General features: G+C 39.6%; 1 protein-coding gene across 1 annotated transcript in view; it reads right to left on the bottom strand.

The window, feature by feature from the left end:
* AR (androgen receptor) overlaps positions 1-21,562 on the bottom strand; it is a 195,939-nt gene that overhangs the window by 60,877 nt on the left and 113,500 nt on the right. Inside the window, exon 2 of the mRNA XM_052663544.1 lies at positions 16,588-16,739. Coding sequence (XP_052519504.1) covers positions 16,588-16,739 — 152 coding nt within the window. The remainder of the gene's footprint in view (positions 1-16,587; positions 16,740-21,562) is intronic.

Here is a 21,562-nt window from a genome sequence, read left to right on the forward strand (position 1 = left end):
ACAATACAATACCACTTCACACCCACTAGGATGGGTATAATAATAAAAAAATTATAATGCAATATAATAATGAGTTGGTAAAGATTTGAAGAAATTCAAACCCTCATACAATGCTGATGGAAATGTAAAATGGTGAAGTCTCATTTTTTAAAAAAGAAAGAAAACCCTTAGTCCCTGTTAAACGTAGAGTTACCATGAAAGTGCAAGTGTTAGTCACTCAGTTGTGTCCAACTCTTTGTGACCCCATCGACCATAGCCCACCAGCCTCCTCTGTCCATGGAATTCTCCAGGCAGGAATACTTGAGTAGGTAGCCATTCCCTTCTCCAAGGGATCTTCCCAATCCAGGGATGGAACCCAGGTCTCTTGCATTGCAGGCAGATTGTTTACCATCTGAGCCACCAGGAAAGCCCCATATAACCCAACAATTATTATTCAATCAGAAAAAAATGAAATACTAATGTATACTAAAACATGGATTAACATCATATTAAGTGAAAGGATCCAGATACAAATGTCATGTAATGTTCCATTGAGGTAAATGTTCAGAATTTATAAATCCATAGAGACAGAAAATATTAGCAGTTTCCAGGGATTGAGAGGAGGGGAAATTGGGAGTAAGTGCTAATGGGTACAGAGTATCTTTTTGAGATGATGAAAATGTTCTGGAATCAAATAATGGTAATGTTTTCACGATTTCTTAAACATACTAAAACCATGGAATTAAACAGTTAAAAAGGGTGAGTATTGTAGCATGTGAATTTTATCTTTAAAAAACCAGGCTCCTCTCTGTCCATGGGATTTTCCAAGCAAGAATTCTAGAGTGAGTTGCCATTCCCTTCTCCAAGGGATCTTCCCGACCCAAGGATCAAATCCAGGTCTACTGCATTGCAGGCAGATTCTTTACCATCTGAGCCACAAGGGAAGGCTCTTAAAAAAAAAAAATCCTACCATGCTTTTTGGTGCCAATAATAGGAGTCAGAAAAGAAGATCAAGAGTGTCTTGTAAATTGTGCCTCAAATGATCTAATATAAAGTCTGCAGAGGTCTTTAAAGACACTGGAAGTCATTAATGAAGGTAAGTCTACCTTTATAAGGTCCTGAAATCAATCTCATACAATGTAAAATGTGGTAACATGAGCAAATCCCTTTCTATACATTACTCACAACATACTCATGAAGTAGAAAAAGCAAATACCATTAACAGCCTTGTAGATACAGAAGCAGAAGTCCAGAGATATTCAGTGACTTGCCTACGGTCACATGCTAGCTTTCTTTTTTCTAGTAGTGGTTTACTCTGACATGATGCATGCATAAAGTGTGTGTGTGTGTGTGTGTGTGTGTGTGTGCGCGCGTGCGCGCAGATGTGTGCTAAGTCGATTCAGTTTTGTCAAACTCTTTGCAACTCTATGGACTGTAGCCTGCCAGATTCCTCTGTCCATCGGCTTCTCCAGGCAAGAATACTGGAGTGGGTTGCCATGCTCTCCTCCAGGGGATCTTTCCAACTCAGGGATCTCATGTCTCCTGCATTGGCTGGTCAGTTCTTTAACACTAGTGCCACCACTCTTTTCTAAAACAAAATGAACTCTTCCCAACTTCTCATCTAATTCATGTCATTATCACCTATGTTCTTGCCTTTTGTGACAGCAAGATTCTATAACCTGTAGTGCCATGGGGTAACATTTCAAAATAGTTCTTTAAAATTGCAAATCCAGTATTTCATAATGGGGCCTTGAGAGTGGTTAGATCCACACTCAGCTTTTCTATCATTCTCTTGTGTCATTACCATGTAAAGACATGCAGCAGTGCATGAAATGTAGCAGATCATTATAAAATGAAAGAATGGCTATCTTTATTAAATTGTGAAGGAGACAAGGATTAAAAGTACTCTTTTTTGTCATTCCTGGTGTCTGGCAAATAAAAAAAAAATATCAGTTTATACTAATTGAATGCATGAGTGAATGAATGATTGATTTTTTAAAATATTTTGTTGGCCATGACATCTTTCTGAAATGTGCTTCTTAAGGAAGCAGCCCAAGTCCTAGAAGCTTATGAGGTTTTGAAAGTCTCCTAAAAAGAGTAGTTATCTTTCTGGAGTGGAAAGAATCAACAAAGAGAGAACTATAGTTTTAATAAATGCTAAGTTCCATTCCTTCCTTCTATAATGACTGTTTGAAATCCTGGTTTCCCTTCAGTCCTAGTGACTTTGGTGAGGCTGCTCTGTGGAATGCTGGCGTGGAGCCTCTTGGATGATGGATAGAAGGGGTCAAGGGAAGCCAGAGGACAAAGCTTGGTTTGCTGCCACTTCACTGTCAGCCCACCACAGTCACTACTGACTCTGGTAGCTTCAGTATCAAGATAAAATAAAGAAAAGGACCTTGGAAACAATTTCTCAAGGTTCCTATGTTAGCCATGCAGCAATGCCCATGAGCTCAAAGGGAGCATATTAAAGGCCAAGCGATGGCTCCATTGGGAAAAACAGATAAAATTTTGAGGGTGATGAAATAGAAAAAGCCCATATATTTATAATTTACAACAAATGAATTCATTCAGATAATATCACTGTTCCCCTGCAATTTGTATACAGCAGCTTAGGAACCTACCATGCTGCCAAGTGCCAGATCAAAGTAATGTCTGCTGGGGATCAAAAACACTAAGCAATGAAACAAGGACTTGCTTTTAGAGTGAGTTTTGCTTTTGCCATAAACACTGCAACTTATCTGAACAGACCTTTAGTAACCTTGCAAGTAAGACCCAAAAATGAGCTGTAAAAGAAAGGCACTCCTCATGGCCTCTCTTGGCCATCTTCTAGCTACTACTCACTTGCTGGAAGAAAATAATTACCTGTCTAAATAAAATTATCTACCTAACCATATATCTTGTAAAAGTGGTTGGACATACTGTCAGTGAATTTGGAGGTTATCTTTGTGATAGACTATTTGCCGGGGGGGGGGGGGGGGGATAAAATTCATTTTGAGGATTCTTGATAGGTATTTCAAAGAGGCAATCATTCTGGTGTGACTGCAGATGTACTTTATGTACATGCAAATAAAGCAGAAATTTGCAAATTAAACTGTTTCTCCTACAGACAACTCTTTGCAAAGGGTTTTCAGAGATGTCAGAGGCAAGTATTTATATAACATTGGCATGATTGTCCTGAATGATGATAAGGAGATCTCCCAGAAACTAATACTCAAAGAATAATTTTCAGTTTACACACTGTTTTCACAAGCATCATTTCCTTTGGCTTTTTCAACCACTATATTACCTCCATTTTATAGATGAATTAACTGAGGCTTAGAAAGGTCAAGTGAATTTTCTAAGGCTAAATCTACCACATCCTAGCTGCTTGGAACATGTCTGAAGCTAATCAGAGGACAGCTTATCTGCAGGCTCTATTCTCTGTACATATTCACTGGTGATAGCAAACTTCGGAACAATGACAGTCTCCTCGAAGCAATACACCAATCACATTCTGCTCCAAAGAGGGATCAGGTCATTCACAGGTGATTCTAGCAACACGGATGTCAAATGCTCACAGAATCATATAAGAGCTTGCTCTTAGAGACTGACCATCCTCTTATTGGATATGTGTCTAAATTTCTGGCATTTCCCTATGACCCCATAGAAGCATAATGGATAGATTAACAAGGAAGAAGGATTACCAAGTAAAGATTGGGTCAAGTTGACATGAGCAAAAGAGAGGGGGTACAGGAAAGAATAGGATGCCTTTTGATGGGGTGGAAGCTTCATGGAGGAGTGGGCACTTGAGTGAAGCCTTGAAGGAAGGTGGGACTTAAGAAAAGGCACTTGAAGCAGAGGGGGGAGAAGTCTGAGTAAAGGTAAGGAAGGGGAAAGTGTGAGCATGCTTCCTTGGGGCTCTGATGTAAACCAATCATTTGTTGTACAATCTCTTTTCCATTTTGTACTTACCCTTATGACACTTCTCTCAGCAGAACATAATATTTGTTTCCACACTGATATCCCCCAGTAAACTTTGAGATCTTTGCAGGTAAAACTGTGTGTCATTCATCAGTGAGTTTCCAGCATCAAGCAGAAGGCCTGAAACATATTAACCTAACTGTGTACTTATTGGTTTGCTCCCATTGGACTGAGAATATGTTTTACTCATCTCTCCTTAGCACTTAGCACAGGCCTAGCATACAGTAGATGCTGAATGTTTGTTGAATTGAGATGAGTTAGTTCCCTCCTTATTCTCTTAGTCTTTGAGTCTTAGTTTCCCCATTTGTAAAATAAAGGTTGTAAGAATATCTATTACTTCATAACATTGTTGTGAAGATTAAGCAAGCATTTAGTATAGCATCTAACACAAAGAAAATGTTCAGTAAATATTAGCTGCTATAATTATTACCATCATTATCTTTTGTTGTTGATAAGGCTTCCAGACCTGCTGATGGGAATAGGCCCCTCAAACTGTGCCAATCTTGGTCAGAGCTGTGCTTAGGTATAGGGAGCTATGCCTGTATATTTTTCTCTCCCCTGTCCCATCATACTGCTTCTGCTGCACTCAAATACCCTTTGTAGTATAAAACTTTAGCTGACCTTGGAGGGTATGTCCATCAGACCAGAAGCTCTCTGAGGACAGGGCCATCTCACACTCATCTCTGGACTCATACAGGGACTCATACAATATATGCATGCTTTTAACAAAATGAATGAGTAAAAGCTACTCTTCCTCTTCTTCCTCCTCTTCTAGTCTACCTCCAGCTCTTCTTCCCTGACACTGGAGTCACAAATGCCTATAGTCTGAAGTCCCCTCTAACTAAGAGACAGGTACCAGGGAGCCCTGTGTTGCCTATCTCTGTTCTATCCTTCACAGCTCTAGTGAACTCCTTTTAGGTCTTTGGTACTTGGGAATGAATATGTCTACAAAGCTGCAAAACTATTACAGTCTGATTTATGTCTGAAATATGTCATATGTCTAAAAATAATTACTATCAAACTATCCATGTAAATAGCAACAGGTGAATTATTTAACTTATACCTGCATTTCTAGAGTGAAATAATAGGACCACTGGAACACATGCTGAAATTTGACATGGAGCTGATTTCTCATTCACACATTAAGAGGCATTGTCAACATTATTTGATTCACCTTTTTAGGAAGTCTGGCACTATGTAAGCAAACTTCTAGTTACTTTATCTCATGTAATCCTTAGAATTTTTCTAGTGGTCATCATTATCCCAATTTTACAAGCAAGAAAACTAAAGCTCAGGGATGACATGTCATTTTCCCAAGATCACAGAGTTAACAAACACTGGACTCAAATCAAGTCTTTTACTCCTGTATCAATAAGGCTTCTGAGTAAAAAACACTTTATTTTTGCAGGGTTTAACTAGTTAGGTGAGAAATTATTCCACATCTCGATAGTCCTTTCTATTGTTTCCTGCATCTATCTCTGCTCTCATGGAAGCACAATCTAACCTAAACTTGCTAACTATTGTTTAGTTGCTAAGTCATGCCTGACTCTCTGTGATCCCATTGACTGTAGCCCATGAGGCTCCTCTGTCCATGGGATTTCCTAGGCAAGAATACTGGAGTGGGTTGCCATTTCCTTCTCTAGGGGATTTTCCTGACCCAGGGATTGAACCCACATTTCCCGCACTGCAGGCAGATTATTTAGCAACCAAATGTTGCTGACTAGTCCTCTTGAAATTGCAAAAGAGACAAGAAAATCTTCTGAGTGACATGATTACAGAAGTTTCTAGAGAGCCATGGAGGCTGTAGAGGTGGGGTGGCAGAAGAGGCCCTGTAGGACATTGGGAAGCAGGAAGCCTTTAATCATAAGCAACATAAATGAAGGATCCTGTCTCTGTTTTGAAGCTGAGCAGAGCTAAGGGACATCAAGGATTGGATATCCACTTACTGATGAGCCCCCTCCAGGCCCTAGGCAAGATGTTAACCTCCCTTCTCTATATATAGGGTTTTGGACAAGATCTAAAGATGATTCAGTTAGGAGTTAGTGATAAGTAGTATGTTACATTGGAGAAGGTGATGGCACCCCATTCCAGTACTCTTGCCTGGAAAATCCCATGGATGGAGGAGCCTGGTAGGCTGCAGTCCATGGGGTCGCAAGAGTCGGACACAAATGAGCGGCTTCACTTTCACTTTTTGCTTTCATGCATTGGAGAAGGAAATGGCAACCCACTCCAGTGTTCTTGCCTGGAGAATCCCAGGGACGGGGGAGCCTGGTGGGCTGCCGTCTATAGGGTTGCACAGAGTTGGACGTGACTGAAGCGACTTAGCAGCAGCAGTATGTTACATGTGGGCTGGCTGACTTTTAATAGGACTGATACTGAAGAGTGGGTATGGATGTCAATCTATGGGAAGCAGAATGAATGATGAATCATGAGCAGAGTTTCATTTTATACACGGTGAAGTCACAGGCCACACTAAAGCATTATCTGATTTTTGAAAGAAATGCCCCTCCCTCACAAATAACAAAGCAATAATAGTACAACCAGACTACATTTCTCCAAAGGTTCCAAAGCACTAAGAATGTAGGAGACAGTGCTCTAGATAAAATACAACCCAGCTTGGTTTTAAAAAATACCCATCTGGCTTCAGGAAAAGAAGCTTTAAAATTGTATTTACACAGGTGCTGGCTCAGGTTTCTATTGAATCTGGCCCCAACATACTTTTAAGACACACCTCTGGCTAGATGAGGGAAACCAATGGCTGAAGAATGTGGAGGATAATTTATGAACTTTGTTAGCTTTTCTCCTGGCCTGTGGCTGTGGATCTGAATTTACCAGGGAGGTCAGACAAATCTTGTTGCAGACAAAAATACACAGAGAGCTCTGACACCTTCATGTGCAAAGCCCAAAAGTCAAGAGAGGGAATGGACACATGCATGCTGGGCTTTCTGGGAAATGTTATTCATAGTGCCCTGGGAGACAAAGAGGAAAGAGGAAGAGATTAACTTTTGCTATGTTCTTATACAAATGCAATTGGACCTTTAGATCACCAATTAAGTAACACTGAAGATAAGTGGTTGTTTGAGAACCTTACACCAACCGAAGGCCTTCTTTACCAGGGAACTGCCATAAATACTATCTGCCACCTCTCCTCTATGCTACCCAAGGGACATCATAAGTGTATGTGTACTAATGACCATAGCTCCATTTCAGTAGATGGAATAAAAACTTATTGGGCTGTGCTAATATGAGCTATGCTACATATTATTTAGCTCTTACAATAACCCTGTGACCTATTACTATACTCACAGAGGCACAAAATTACACGAGTTGCTCAAGGCCCAATATCTATCTAATTTGGAGCCAGGATTGAACTTGGGTCTATTTTACAAGGTTGATGCTTATAAGTGAATGGCTGGCCCATGGAAATATCTGAAGTATCCATAAAATTTTAGAGATTTATTGTTAAAAAGATTTAGGCTGTTATAGATTTATTGCTAAAATATTCAAGATCATTTAGCTCAACACTTTCATTATTTAAATGGAATTTTGAAGTGAAAAGAAGGAATGGTAGATAGAATCTGCTCCTCTTTCACTGCATTTCATTCTACTATCTAGATAGAAGCATGCTTCCAAAAAGCCCAGAAAGTAGAGTAGGATAGCGATGTACAACTCAGCATTGGCACAAGGTTGGGGTGGGGAACAGGCATAAAAGGCCAATTGATGGCTGATCAAGGGATCTGTTGCATCTGATGAGGTTCCCCTCAACCATCTCTGGACTCCAGAATGTTCCTTAAACAAGTATCCTGCTTTCATGCAGCCCTGTCTTTGGGCAGTCTGTTCAATATTCCTAAAGTTCACTTCCTATCTTTTGTACCTGGCAGACTATTGTTGTTGTTGATGTTTAGTCACTAAGTTGTTGTGTCTGACTCTTTGTGACCCCATGGACTATAGCCCACAAGGCTCCTCTGTCCATGTGATTTCCCAGGCAAGAATACTGGAGTGGGTTGCCATTTCCTTCTAAAGGAATATTCCTGAATCAGGGAACAAACCCACATCTCCTGCATTGGCAGGAGGATTCTTTACTACTGAGCCACCTGGGAAGCCCATTATGTGGGAAACTCTGTGCCATGTTCACTCTATAGTCACTAAAATGTCATACGACTTTGAGCAAGTCACTTTAACTCCTCTGTGCCTCAATTCCTTCATTTGTGAATGGGACAAATGATAATACCCACTTCATAGGGTTATTGTGAGGACTGAATGAGAAAATGTCTACAAAACAACTAATACTTACTGAGTATGCAATAACTAGTTTTTGTTATTATCTCTTATTTCCTGTGCCTTGTGAAGGTCTAGTGCACACAACAAATAAACACCGACTGTGTTGAATAAACGGATGTTATCTGGGGAAAGTGCCAGTCATCAAATAGACATTTTAGCTATCCCTGCAGTCAAGATAAAGATTTATTGTTGCCTCACATAATTCTTGGAGGTGCCAAGGCAACAATCTCTGAAGCTGTGAGGCTGGAGAACTCCTCAGACAAGAAATAAGAAACTACTGGAAAACCTTCATTTCTGCCATTTATATGTTCTATGAACCTAGGAAAGTCACTTCCTCTCTCTCTGGGCTTCAGTTTCCTCTTTAAAAAATAGCTTGGTCAAATGTTTAGATTTTTAAGTTCTCTTCTTTTAATTTATAGCAGGTTAGCATTTAAAGATACTGTGGTTCAAAGCACTGAATCTTTTAAGTCTTTTCATTAAATATCTCTTGGCTGAATCAATGCTGAGAAAGTGAAGGACCTTGTGAACAGGGAACTATAGAAATGTGATTATTTAACTTATGAACCTGTAAGAGGTCCACAGTCTCCAGGGCCCACATCCAGGTACCACAGTGAAATCATGGTCCATCCACACTATCAGGTATCCCAAGAGAGGAAGGACAATAAAAACCTTGACAAAAGAGAACACGATTTTGTCTCTGTGAGTTTTTAGCCCTGTCCTGAAAGACAATATTTTCTGGTTTATGACATCAAAGAGGAGGGGAATGGAGTTTTCTTTCTCCTGGCCCCATAGAAAACATTATGTGGTATACTTCTCCAAGTAGGCTCAAAGCAAAGAGTCTAGGAACATGATTCTAATATTTGTATCTATACATACTGTCTGAGTTCTTCAGCTTGGCAATGAGAATTAAAATTCTCATGAGCCTGGGTGTTAAATCATGCTCCCTGTTCTGTGGTTCTGTGATGAGAGTGAATTAAGGAGATACTGAGCCTGGTTTCACCAGAATCAGAACTTTCCCTCTGAACATTAGCAGCTAGTGGAAAGACTATCACTCACATGCCCCTGCTGCTGCTTCTGCTGCTAAGTTGCTTCAGTCATGTCCGACTCTGTGCGACCCCATAGATGGCAGCCCACCCAGGCTCCCCCATCCCTGGGATTCTCCAGGCAAGAACACTGGAGTGCCTGTCACTGACCCTAACTAATGAAGAGTTTCTCGTGAACCACTAGCTATTATAAGTTTGTTTGTTTGTTTTAAGGAAGAACATTCCCTGTGATGTTAGTGTTACTCACTGGTTTCTCCCCATAGTACTTAAAGTTTTTCTTCTTTAATTTCTGATTCTGTTGTTTCTCTTCACTGTTGTCTTTCTTGTTTGCACTTTCCTTCTGCTTTAGGTTAGTATGTTTATATATTTGAGAGGTAGCTGTGCCATAAGAGAGTGACTGCTACCTTTGGACCCAGAAAACCTGGCTTTAAATCCAGATGCTCCACTTACTTCTGGAGAGGGAAATGGCAACCCACTCCAGTATTCTTGCCTGGAGAATCCCATGGACAAAGAAGCTTGGCAGGCTACAGGCCATGGGGTCTCAAAGAGTTGGACAGGACTTAGCAACTAAACTACCACCACTTCACTTACTAACTGTTGATTAACTGAAAAAAAAAAATCAGTTTGCTTACATGGAAAATCAGGAGGATGACCTCTCCCCTTGTTCCAGGTGGTTGGGAAGTTCAGATGGAAATGAAATATGACTGAAGAAATTTAAAGGTGTCCAGGGTTATGATCAATACGTTCCTTCAGGAAGGATCTGTATCTTGAGTATGTGAGCCTAATATCCCATGTGTAGTAATTATCCAGCAAATATATACTGACTGAACACAAGACAGATTACTACCAGGCCAGTTCTTATGAAGTATTCAGTAAAATATAGGCACCAGTGTAGCCAGAAGCTGTGGTAATTCCAATGGGATGCATCAGGAGCCACAACATGGACTAGAAATAAATGGACTGAGAATTCTAATCCTTGCTCCCTTTATAAATAATCATTAACTCCAACTCTCAGTTTCCTTTTCTGGATAGAGGGAAGTTCCCTTTTCTGTGCTCTCTTCTGAAAGGTACAAAACTTACCTGCCTCCTTGGAATTCTGAGAGCAGTTGCTAGCTCTGAAGAGGAGTGTGAACACTTGAATAATAGCTTCCAGAAGTATGCACACATGGCTATTATAACTGAAGAGATTGCTTTTTGAAATAATGAATTCTCCCAGAATTCAGTTGTTATGAGGGACAGTGTGTTGGTTGCCATGGGACTAGACTAGAGACTACAGAAATAAGAAGTAACTCCTACCTCTGAAGAAAAAGTGGGTCTAACACTTACCTGTGCAATAGCAGCCAACTGCTAAAATCTACCACCCAGAGTATCATAATTACCAAGAGATTCTCTGGGGATTAAAAACAAAAACAAAAACAAAAACAAAACTTCTGGCTGCAGTATATGGATGGGCTTTAAAAATAGAACATATTTGGGAATAGTAAGGCAAGGTAAAGGGAGACAATGGACTCACGCGGCCTTGCAGGTGACACAGAAACTCCTTGTTAATCATTGTTTCATTAAATGCATTTGCTATAAATTATCAGCCACAGGGCCTTATATATCAGCAATGGCAAATTCTTGACATGGCCCCCAAATTGGGCTCTAATAAGAGACTTAGGTGAGCATCAACTAGAATGAGTTATAGAGCTAAATTATTTATTCTGCAGGCCTGTGGTCTAGTCTTATTATGAGGAAGACCAGAATTAAGCCAACAAATGTGTAAAGACAAATAATCATAGGGAAATATATGGTAAATTCATAACTCAGCTGGCCACCTGGGCCCTACTTTCTCTGAGACAGAGAACTTTTCCATAACACTTCATACCAGATAGTCCTCAAATCTACCTTCTTCTATACTATCTGGGTTATATGTGGCATCCGAGGGCTTCCCTCATAGTTCAGTCGGTAAAGAATCTACCTGCAATGCAGGAGACCTGGGTTCGACTCCTGGATCCTCTGGAGAAGGAAATGGCAACCAACTCTAGTATTCTTGCCTGGAGAATCCCATGGACAGAAGAGCCTGGCAGGCTACAGTTTACGGGGTCACAAGAGTCGGACACAACTTAGCGACTTAACTATTACTACTATGTGGCATCCAGCAAATTCACTCATACATATTTTATAATTATCCACATGGTTACAGTACAAAAGCCTAAAAATTATGTGGAATATTTTCAGTTTCTCCTCTGGGTATTGCAAGGTTGAGTGATATACCAGATCATCAGAAAAAAGTATCTTCTTCTAGCATTCCAAGAATGTTTTTTTTTTTTTTTTTTTCCCCTATTTAGTGAAAAAATGCTCAGGACCTAAACATTCTAGGGAAGCAAGGTATACAAACTTTCACTGGCCATATCAGAAGAATGTTTAAAATTAGATAATCTAGAGAGTTACTAAGACAACAGAGACCAGAAAGAGCCAAATTTACTATGCAGATTTGTAAGCAGACCAGTGACCATCTAAAGCAAGAGTCGACAAACAGCAAAAATTCACAAGCCAAATTTAATGTGCTTTTTCTTTTTGGAAAATTCATTCTCCAAGAACTGATAATGAATTTTAGATTTAACGTAGCTGAAAAAAATTAAAAAAATAGTATTTGAAGGCATGTGAAAACTGAATGAAATATAAATTTCAGTGCCCATAAAGTTTTACTGGAGCACAGCCACACCCATTGGTTTTGTCTAGGACTGTTTTCATGCTGCAAAGGCAGAGTTGAATAATAGCATCAGAGACTATATAGGCCACAAAGTCTGTTACTATCTGGCCCTTCACAGAAAAATGTTTGCTGACCCCTAATTAAAGTCTGGCTATGATATTTAAAAAAAAAAATCAGAGACAGATAAAAGATACTATGAGCTTTCTGAAAAAAAAATCTCTAAGACTCATGCAATAAGGATCAGTCAACTTCTTGGCCAAAGACACCCGATGGAGGCCCTTTTGAAGTTACAAGTAGGACTTTATAGGTGGAGATAGTGGTAAAAAACAAACAAACAAACAAACAAAAAACGCCTGCCAATACAGGAGACATAAGAGACTTGGGCTCCATCTCTGGGTAGGGAAGATCCCCTGGAGGAGGGAATGGCAACCCACTCCAGTATTCTTTCCCAGAGAATTCTGTGGACCGAGGAGCCTGGCAGGCTACAGCCCATAGGGTCGCAAAGAGTCAGACAGGACTGAAGCGACTTAACATGCACACACAAAGTTGCAATTAGATCCTCCTAACATAGCTAACTTGCCCCTGGGAAATGTTACTCCTAAAGTCAGGGAGTGAAGAGGACACTGATATGCACCAAAAACTCTCTGCAAGACTCCAAACAAGAAGTAACATTCGATTCCACATGAGTTGAGGTGGGAAAGAGTAGATTTAAAGGACAGAAAGAGTTCAATGAGGGTTCACTTACATTTCTTCCCTCACAGAAACCTGGGGAGAGAGAGAGAATCAAAGCCATACTTATATAAAATTTGCCAAGGATACTAAATTGGGACATATTGTAAACATCAGTGAGGATGGTGTAATTCTTTGAGTTCAGAATGTAAACTACAGTTTCAATTTTATGATGTGTACCAAACAGTGCTCCATGCGTACAAAACAAATGGATGTACAATCTCCAATGTTTTACTAGAAAATGTCTGAAAAATAGTAAATTCTTGAGCACATAATGCACATGATGAATTAATTAACCCTCTTTGAAACATGATGAGGTAGAGATGAGGATTCATATCCTGATTTTCCAGATGAGAAAATGGAAAAGAAAGGAAGTTATCCAGCCATGGTCATAGTGCCGGGAGAAGAGGGAATCTGAGTCCTGACTTTTAACTCAGCCCATCCACAGTGCACTCTCTGAGCTGGCTCTATCCTCATCTGAAGATTGGTTTTTGTAAGAGATGGGAGCTAGGATTCACCATCTTCTAGGAAGGCAAAACCAAATGTGCATACAGGTATAAATGCACATGTTTGCTGAAATAACAGTGATGGTGTTTGTTATTTGTAGAATTGTCATAAAAAGTCTAAGCTGAAAGGGCATTTTAAAAGTATCTTAGTTTAACTCCCTTATTTTACAGACAGGGAAAACTGAGGTCCCAACTGGGAAATTTTCTTAGCCAATGTCACAAAACTAACCCCCTTCTGAGCCTCTACTCTGCTCAAGGATATCACCTTCCTTTGACTTCCTGGTCTTTTTGATAACATCCAACACGCCTTCCCTTTCACCTTCCCACTCATCCCACCCACCACCACTAGCTAATTCTCTACATGCTTGTTTCAAACCCAGAGACCATCCTCTCAACAGCACATACCTAGACACACATGCACACACACACACACATTCTTTTAATAAGCTTCCATCAAGCAGGTTTTAATGATTTTAATCCCCATGGCCTACAGTTGTTTTTTATCATCATTTTTAATCCCCAAATAAGCAGATTCTTCCTTGACTAGCTTCACCTTCACCCTAAACTCCCAGCAATACTGACAATGAGAAAATGTGAGGCTCTCTTCTCTTCTTCCTCAACAGGAAAACCTGGCTAGATTACAATCGACTCTTTGCTGAGTCTTGCACCAATGACAGCATTAAAGCCTCATGGTTTATGAACTACCAAAGCTAGAAATGGATTTTTTTCTGACGTGCCAGGCTTTTAAGTCTTGTACCTGTGCCCAGTCCAAAGATTTCTGAAACCCTGAATAAAGTGGTAATCAACACTCTGAATACTCCATCTGAGTTAACTGACAACAACAAACAAATTAGGAAGAAAAGATTTGTTCTCCCACTCCCTCCAAGACAGGTGGAATTCCAAGTTTCAACAAGGCAGATTCAGAATCACCTTTAGAAAGGCCAATTGGGCAATAAAGATGCATTGTAAAAATGAAAAAAAAAATCAATAAATGCTCTGCAGGTAATAAGACAGCCCCCTGCCTTCAAATAGAGATAATAATGGCAGTAAACTGCAGCCACCAAACTTTAAAGGTAAAAGAAAACACCAATACTTTTTTTCTTTTTGCTTTGTTTCATGTTTTTTAAATCACTTTCTCCTGTCCCTCAAAGGGCTCAGAAATGGAAGCTGGGGTTCGCATTCCAAAGGAACCAATGGGCTAGATAGTTTTGTAAAGAACCCACTGAAGATTTTAATATTTCGAGGAGTTTAGAGCATTTGGCTCCATGAGCTCACAGAGGCTCATTTTCTCAAAGAAAATATTACCAACTTTCTCTAACAAGTGATTCTAGGGTCTGAAGAATTTTGAGACCTTGCTGGATTTCCAAATGCTTGGCAATTTGAGTGATCACCCCTCTCCCAGCTTCCTTGGTCTCAAATAGTCCAAGATCCACATAATAGTAGAGCTCCTCCCAAGCAGCCCTGCCAGCTGCCCTTCTGCCTGCCTCCCTCCTTCAGCCCTAATTTCTGTAGAAAGCTCCCATGTGGAATATGTTATGACAGCAAAATCTTCCCTTTCACAATATAGTTGATCATTTCCACAGTTTTTCAAAAACAACAATATCGTGACCCAGATTTTTAAAACCCAGAGGCAGCATCAAATACAATCTAATCTATCTAACTATTGAATTTGCTTTTTGCTTACTTTCTTGAACTCTTTTCCCATCGGATATAGTTGCTATTACTGTGGTGCCTGGGCTTACTGACACATTGCTTTTGATGGGTGCTATGGTTCCTTTTCTGCTCTATAGATAGGGCTTAACTGAAGCCAAGGTATGGGAAAGAGGCAAGTTCTTACTGGAGATATTGGGGTGATCTGAAATCTTTGGCGCTACTCCTCATTTCCTTTTCTGACAACCATCTTTTTGTGAGTAATCTTAAGGAACGAAGACACTGATCTCTGTCTCTTTCCAAACTGCCTATGCCTGGGCACTGGGGCACTGGACCTCATATTGCTCAGTTTAAGCAGTAGCAATGTGTCACTCAGGGTTATGGGTGGAACATGCAGCGTGCTTTCTTTAATGCTAAATGGTATCTGTCTTCTTATTGCCTGGGGAACTAGAAGACAACAAAATAGGTTTCCATTTTATAGGTATTTCTTTCACCTGGCCAAAATGGTGAAAAGATAATCATCATTCCAATTGGCTATCAATAGGGAGACCAGTTAAAGAGCACACACTTTCTAATTTTTCTCTAGTTGCCAAGAACTCTGTGGTGCTTCTGCTGTCCTCTGATGGGTGTCACCACATTCCTGCTGAAAGGTGTGGCCAATATACCTGCCACTTTTAAGACTGTCCTCAGAGATTATAGCTTTATATAAGGAAAGGGTGTCTCTTTCAGTTCTGACTTAAAATTTCCAGGCCAGTGAGAAGGAAGAAAAATGTCTTGGCAGGAAGTACTTCTTTTGTGAGAAGTGGAGGCAGGAATAGATACTGGTGTTTAGCAACTGAGTCTGCTCCCAGAGCAGAGCATCTCTGTCTAGAAGCTGTTCATTAGTGTGCTTTCAAGAAGGAATACTTAGTACAGGATGGGGAGTGAAGTGGATGGGTAGGAGGCTTAAGCCTAGGGAGATTGGAAAGGAAGGAGGCAATAGCATATATAGGAGGTTTGGAAGTGTAGGAGGTCTTCCTGCTGTAAGATGTAACCTGAACACCTCTTGGGGCTAAGCAGATATTAATTATTTTAAGCTAAATAACACTAAGGAGCCAGTTTTTGAGGCCACTTAGCCAAATACAAGATACAACTTAGCTTAGGGTTATGGGCTATTGAACAGGGTCTGAGGGAGAGAATAAAACTTTCTTATCACTTTGGATACTTATCTACCTAGGAGCTATTAATGCAAAAAGGCCCCAAGGAGGCAGCAGCAGGAGGGAGCAGGTGCATAGACTGATGGTCTGCTGAACAGTGAGAACACTTCCTTTCTGGGGCTGAGGCCAGGAAGCCTTCACTAAGGAATAGTCTTGTATTCACCACAGAGTACAGGCTGGGGACTTGGTCTGGATTTCTCCACTTCTAACCTCTCTAATAAGGACATTTTTTCCCTCACTAGGCAGGAGAATGGAACACAAGCAAGGAGGAAATTAAATCTTTTCAAATAATTAATTTTTTCTTTTGTTCCTAGGACCCACCAAGCCCCAAGCACCAGCTGGGACCAACTTCATTGCCTGTACTAACAAGGCTGCCAAAGACAGGGGTCCAGCAAGTACGAAAATTGACTTTTTAAGGCTCTTAGGTTCTTTGAACCAACACTGCCAGTGACTTTGTCCCAGAGATCATAAAATTCTGAGTCCTGATAGACTGGTGTCTCTTTTTAGAAGAGAAAGGGAGAGAACAGTGAGTGTCCAAGATCCTTTACCTTCAGCGGCTCTTTTAAAAAAGACTTTGCAGCTTCCACAAGTGAGAGCTCCATAGTGACAGCCAGAAGCTTCATCCCCACAAATCAGGCAGGTCTTCTGGGGTGGAAAGTAATAGTCGATGGGCAGAACATGGTCCCTGGTGGTCTCCAAACTGAAAAGACCCAAGAGAAATAATGCAACACATGTCAGTAGTTGGCAGAAACAAGAAGGTAGAAGTCTGAATCTTCAAGATTAAACTGCATGTGTAAATTATTATTTATTGCTTAACAGAGTCAGTGTGAAGCTGAATTTTCCTTGGACTTTTCCTAGGGATTATTTTTGTAGGGTTTCCTATCATGTGGACAGGGCCCTTCTGGATCCTATGAAAGGATTTGAGAAGTTTTCTGAAATCAGCCAGTCCCTTGGGCTATGTCTGCATGAGGGACGGATGAAGGCAGAAACCTGAGGTAAACGTCTCTAACTTAAGGTGGTGGTCTGAAACAACTTCAGAGTAATTAAATGGTATTAACTCAGTCCTAAAACCTTACTTATCCAAAAGGAGACCTATGGCGATACCAGACTAAGCATCAAAGCAGTTTGATGTGCTTTGTTCTAGTTCTCTGAGCCTTGCTCTCATCTGTAAGTAGGAATAATATTACCCAGCCTACTGAACTACTTGTGTGAGCAGAAGTATAAATAAGCCAAAAGGATAAAAAGCTCTTGTAATGAATACAGAAGTGAGGAATTACAATTAGTATTTTCATGCTAGTCTTTTTTTTTTTTTTTCCCATTCCCTTTCTTTCCTTAGGAGTCTATCTAGATAACATGGACATTTCCCCATTTCCATTCTATAACATAAAGTAGCAGTTAATGTTGGATGCAGTAATGCACAGTGATGCTGGAAATCTTTCAGGCAACCCTCTAAACACTTAGCCATTAGAATACTCATGTTCCTTGGTCTAAGAGTTTCAAAGGTCATCTAGTTAACTGTCTATCTCCAAGAGGATCTATACCTGTGTCCTTCCAGGTGGCCTGAAAGAGAGAGCCAAAAAGCCAATCCTAAAACCTTAATGGAAAGGTAGATCTTAGTCTCCCACAGTAATAAATTTAAGTTTAAATAAAGGGAACATGGTTCATACTACTCAAAGGTCAACTTTTTTCTCTCCTATGTCTTATGTCTAATCATTAAACAAAACATATGTGGTTTCCTGGGTTAAACTGCTACAGGTAGGTGACAACTGCCTATTCTCTTATCCACAAGAATGCAACCACTATTTTACTTACTTTTTTTGCTTTTACTTATTTATTGGAGTATAATTGATTTCTAATATGGTGTTAGTTTATGTTGTACAACAAAGTAAATCAGCTATATGAATACATATATCCCTTCCCTCTCGAACCTCCCTACCCCATATCCCACTTTCTCTAAATCCTCACAGAGCACCATGCTGAGCTCCCTGTGCTATATAGCAGCTTCCCACTGGCTATCTATTTTACATATAGTAGTGTATACATGTCAATCTACTCTCCCAATCCATCCAACCCTCCCTTACCCCACTGTATCCACATGTCCATTTTCTATGTTTACATCTGTATTCCTACCCTGCAAACAGATTCATCTGTACCATCTTTATAGATTCCATAAATATTCATTAATATATATTTGTTTTTCTCTTTCTGACTTATTCCACTCTGTATAACATTAAAGGCTGAGGAAAATGTGGAGAAAACAAAAACCTTCTTGCACTGTTGGTGGGAATGTAAATTGATACACCACTGAGGAGAAGAGTATGGAGGTTCCTTAAAAAACTAAGAATCTATAACTGCCATATGACCCAGCAATCCCACTCTATTGGGGATATACCCTGAGAAAACCATAATTCAAAAACACACATGTATCCCCAATGTTTACTGCAGCACTATTTACAATAGCCAGGACATAGAAGCAACCTAAATGTCCATCAACAGATGAGTGGATAAAGAACCTGTGATACATATACACAGTGGAATATTACTCAGCCATAAAAGGAACAAAATTGGTTCATCTATAGTAATGTGGATAGACCTAGAGTCAGTCACCATTTTTATGAGTACTTCTTTCTTACTAAGGCAAGAAGGAAGGAAAATAGCTCTAATGATAGCCTGTTTGCTGTGTTGCATGATTTCAACTCCTCAAAACACCACTGTGAAACATTTATTATTATTATTATATCAAATGAAGAAATTCAGACTGAGAGTGGAGAAGCACAAAACTTTTTGAAATCAAGTACAGGAATCTCTGACTTCAAATCTAACACAGCGTCCATTACCCTATTGTCTTCTCAGTAATCACCTTGACTTTCTACCCATAATTCTTTGATTATCATACTCAGCAGAACCATCAGAATCCCCAAAAAAGCATGAAATGTTATGCTCCTCTCAACCCTAAGTGAGAAACCTTGGCAGGGCAAGAGCAAAGAAGGCTTTCACTCAGGCTACACTTGACAAGCACTTTATATCTAAGAGACAAATGTTAGCCTTTATTCACAGCCAAAATACAACAGCAAACACTCAGAAACTTCTGCTGATATGCAAACCCAGCAGCTGATTATGGTGGCCTATCTTTTCCCCCATAATTCATCCCAAGCCAGCAAGAGTCTATCCACCAAAATAAGACTAGGAAGGCCATGAGTTCCACAGGAAAAGAGCTCAGTTCCCATATATGAATGAGCCAAAAGCTAAGAACATCATTTCTTTGGGCAAAAATTGTCATTAAAAAAATTAATTTATTATTCATCTTCTTACATTTCATGACTTCTATAACTAATAAAAACAGTTCAGATAAAATCAGAAGGACATGTAATATTAAGGCACTTTATGTGCCAGGCCATTTCATATATATCATCACATTTAATCTTCCCAACAACTGTGCGAGGTAGTTCTATATCATCCCTATATTATAAGAGTGGAAGCTGCTGCTCAGGAAAACTCAGTAAACTTGTTCAAGATCACTGTTCTAGTAAGTGGAAATGCCAGGTTACCATCCTAGGTAAGTCCAACTGCAAAGCATAGATTTGTAACCAATGACTAACCATATTATGAAATTGAAGGTCTAAATTAGGTAGATAGGTTCAACTCAACCCCTATGGACCAGGTACAGGTCTAGGTGTTGGGAATATACTAATGATCAAGATATGAACTTTGCTTCTAAGCAACTTACTATCTACTACAGAAGAAAGACAGGAAGCAAAGAACTGTATAATAACATAGCAGATTATATAATAAAGCAAAGTGTGTACTGCTACAGATGAGAAAGTACCTCAAAGATAGAAATGCTTTTTGAAAGGTATGTTGTTGTTGTTTAGTCACCAATTTGTGTCGAACTCTTTGTGACTCCATGGACTGTAGCATGCCAGACTTCCCTGTCCCTCACCATCTCCCAGAATTTGTCCAAGTTTAAAAGTATAAATATATGCATGTGTGTATATACAAATACATATATGTATTTACATTGAGTGACTGAACTGAACTGATATTTACATATGTAAAATGACAGTAGTTATTATTATATGAATGAAAAGTAAATATTAGATAAACAAAATATATATGTATATACATGCATATATATATATTTATGTATATATAAAATAATGACAGTAGCTATTATTATATGACTGAAAAATAAATATTAGATAAACAAACTGGGAGCCTGCATAGAGTAAATAAGTGGTCCTTTTAGAGACTTTAAAAATAGAAAATTTCATCCATATTAAAATTTAAAATACAAGTTATTTAAAAGAATCTAATCAATCAAATTTATAGCCAATACTCCAAGACAGAAAAAAAAATCATTTTATTTATTGGGGCTTCCCAATAAATAAAAACAGTAAAGAACCTGTCAAAAATGCAGGACACCCAAGTTTGACTCCTGGGTTCGGAAGATCCTCTGGAGAAGGAAATGGTTACCCATTCCAGTACTTTTGCTTGGAGAATTCCATGGACAGAGATGCCTATAGGGCTACAGTCTATGGAGTCACAAACATGACTGAGTAACTAACACTTGATTTATAAGATATGAATATAATGAAACACACCTCAGATAAAAATAACTATGGATAAAGAAGCTGTGGTACATATATACAATTGAATATTGCTCATCCATAAAAAGGAACACATTTGAGTCAATTCTAATGTGGTGGAAGAATCTAGAGCCTATTATATAGAGTGAAGTAAGACAGAAAGAGAAAAACAAATATCGTATATTAACACATATATATGGAATCTAGAAAGTTGGTACTGATGAACCTGTTTGCACAGCAGCAATAGAGATGCAGACACAGAGTACAGACTTATGGTCAAGGGGAAGAAGGAGAGGGTGGGTTGTATGGAGAGAGTAACATGGAAACATATACACTACCATATGTGAAATAGATAGCCAATGGGAATTTACTGTATGACTCAGGGAACTCAACCCAGAGCTCTGTGACAATCTAGAGGGGTGGGATGATGGTAGGAGGTGAGAGGAAGGTTGAAGTAAAAGGGGACATATGTATATCTAAAACTATACAAAAAAGATCTTCATGACCCAGATAACCATGATGGTGTCATCACTCACCTAGAGCCAGACATTCTGGAGTGCAAAGTCAAGTGGGCCTTAAGAAGCATCACTACAAACAAAGCTAGAGGAGATGATGGAATTCCAGTTGAGCTATTTCAAATCCTAAAAGATGATGTTGTGAAAGTGCTGCACTCAATATGCCAGCAAATTTGGAAAACTCAGCAGTGGCCACGGGACTGGAAAAGGTCAGTTTTCATTCCAATCCCAAAGAAAAACAATGCCAAAGAATGTTCAACCTACTTGCACAACTGATCTCATGGCTCAGACGGTAAAAGCATCTGCCTACAATGCGGGAGATCCAGGTTCGATCCCTGGGTCGGGAAGATCCCCTGGAGAAAGAAATGGCAACCCACTCCAGTACTCTTGCCTGGAAAATCCCATGGATGGAGCAGCCTGGT

The sequence above is a fragment of the Budorcas taxicolor genome, chromosome X (genome assembly GCF_023091745.1).
Source record: "Budorcas taxicolor isolate Tak-1 chromosome X, Takin1.1, whole genome shotgun sequence".
NCBI lineage: Eukaryota > Metazoa > Chordata > Mammalia > Artiodactyla > Bovidae > Budorcas > Budorcas taxicolor.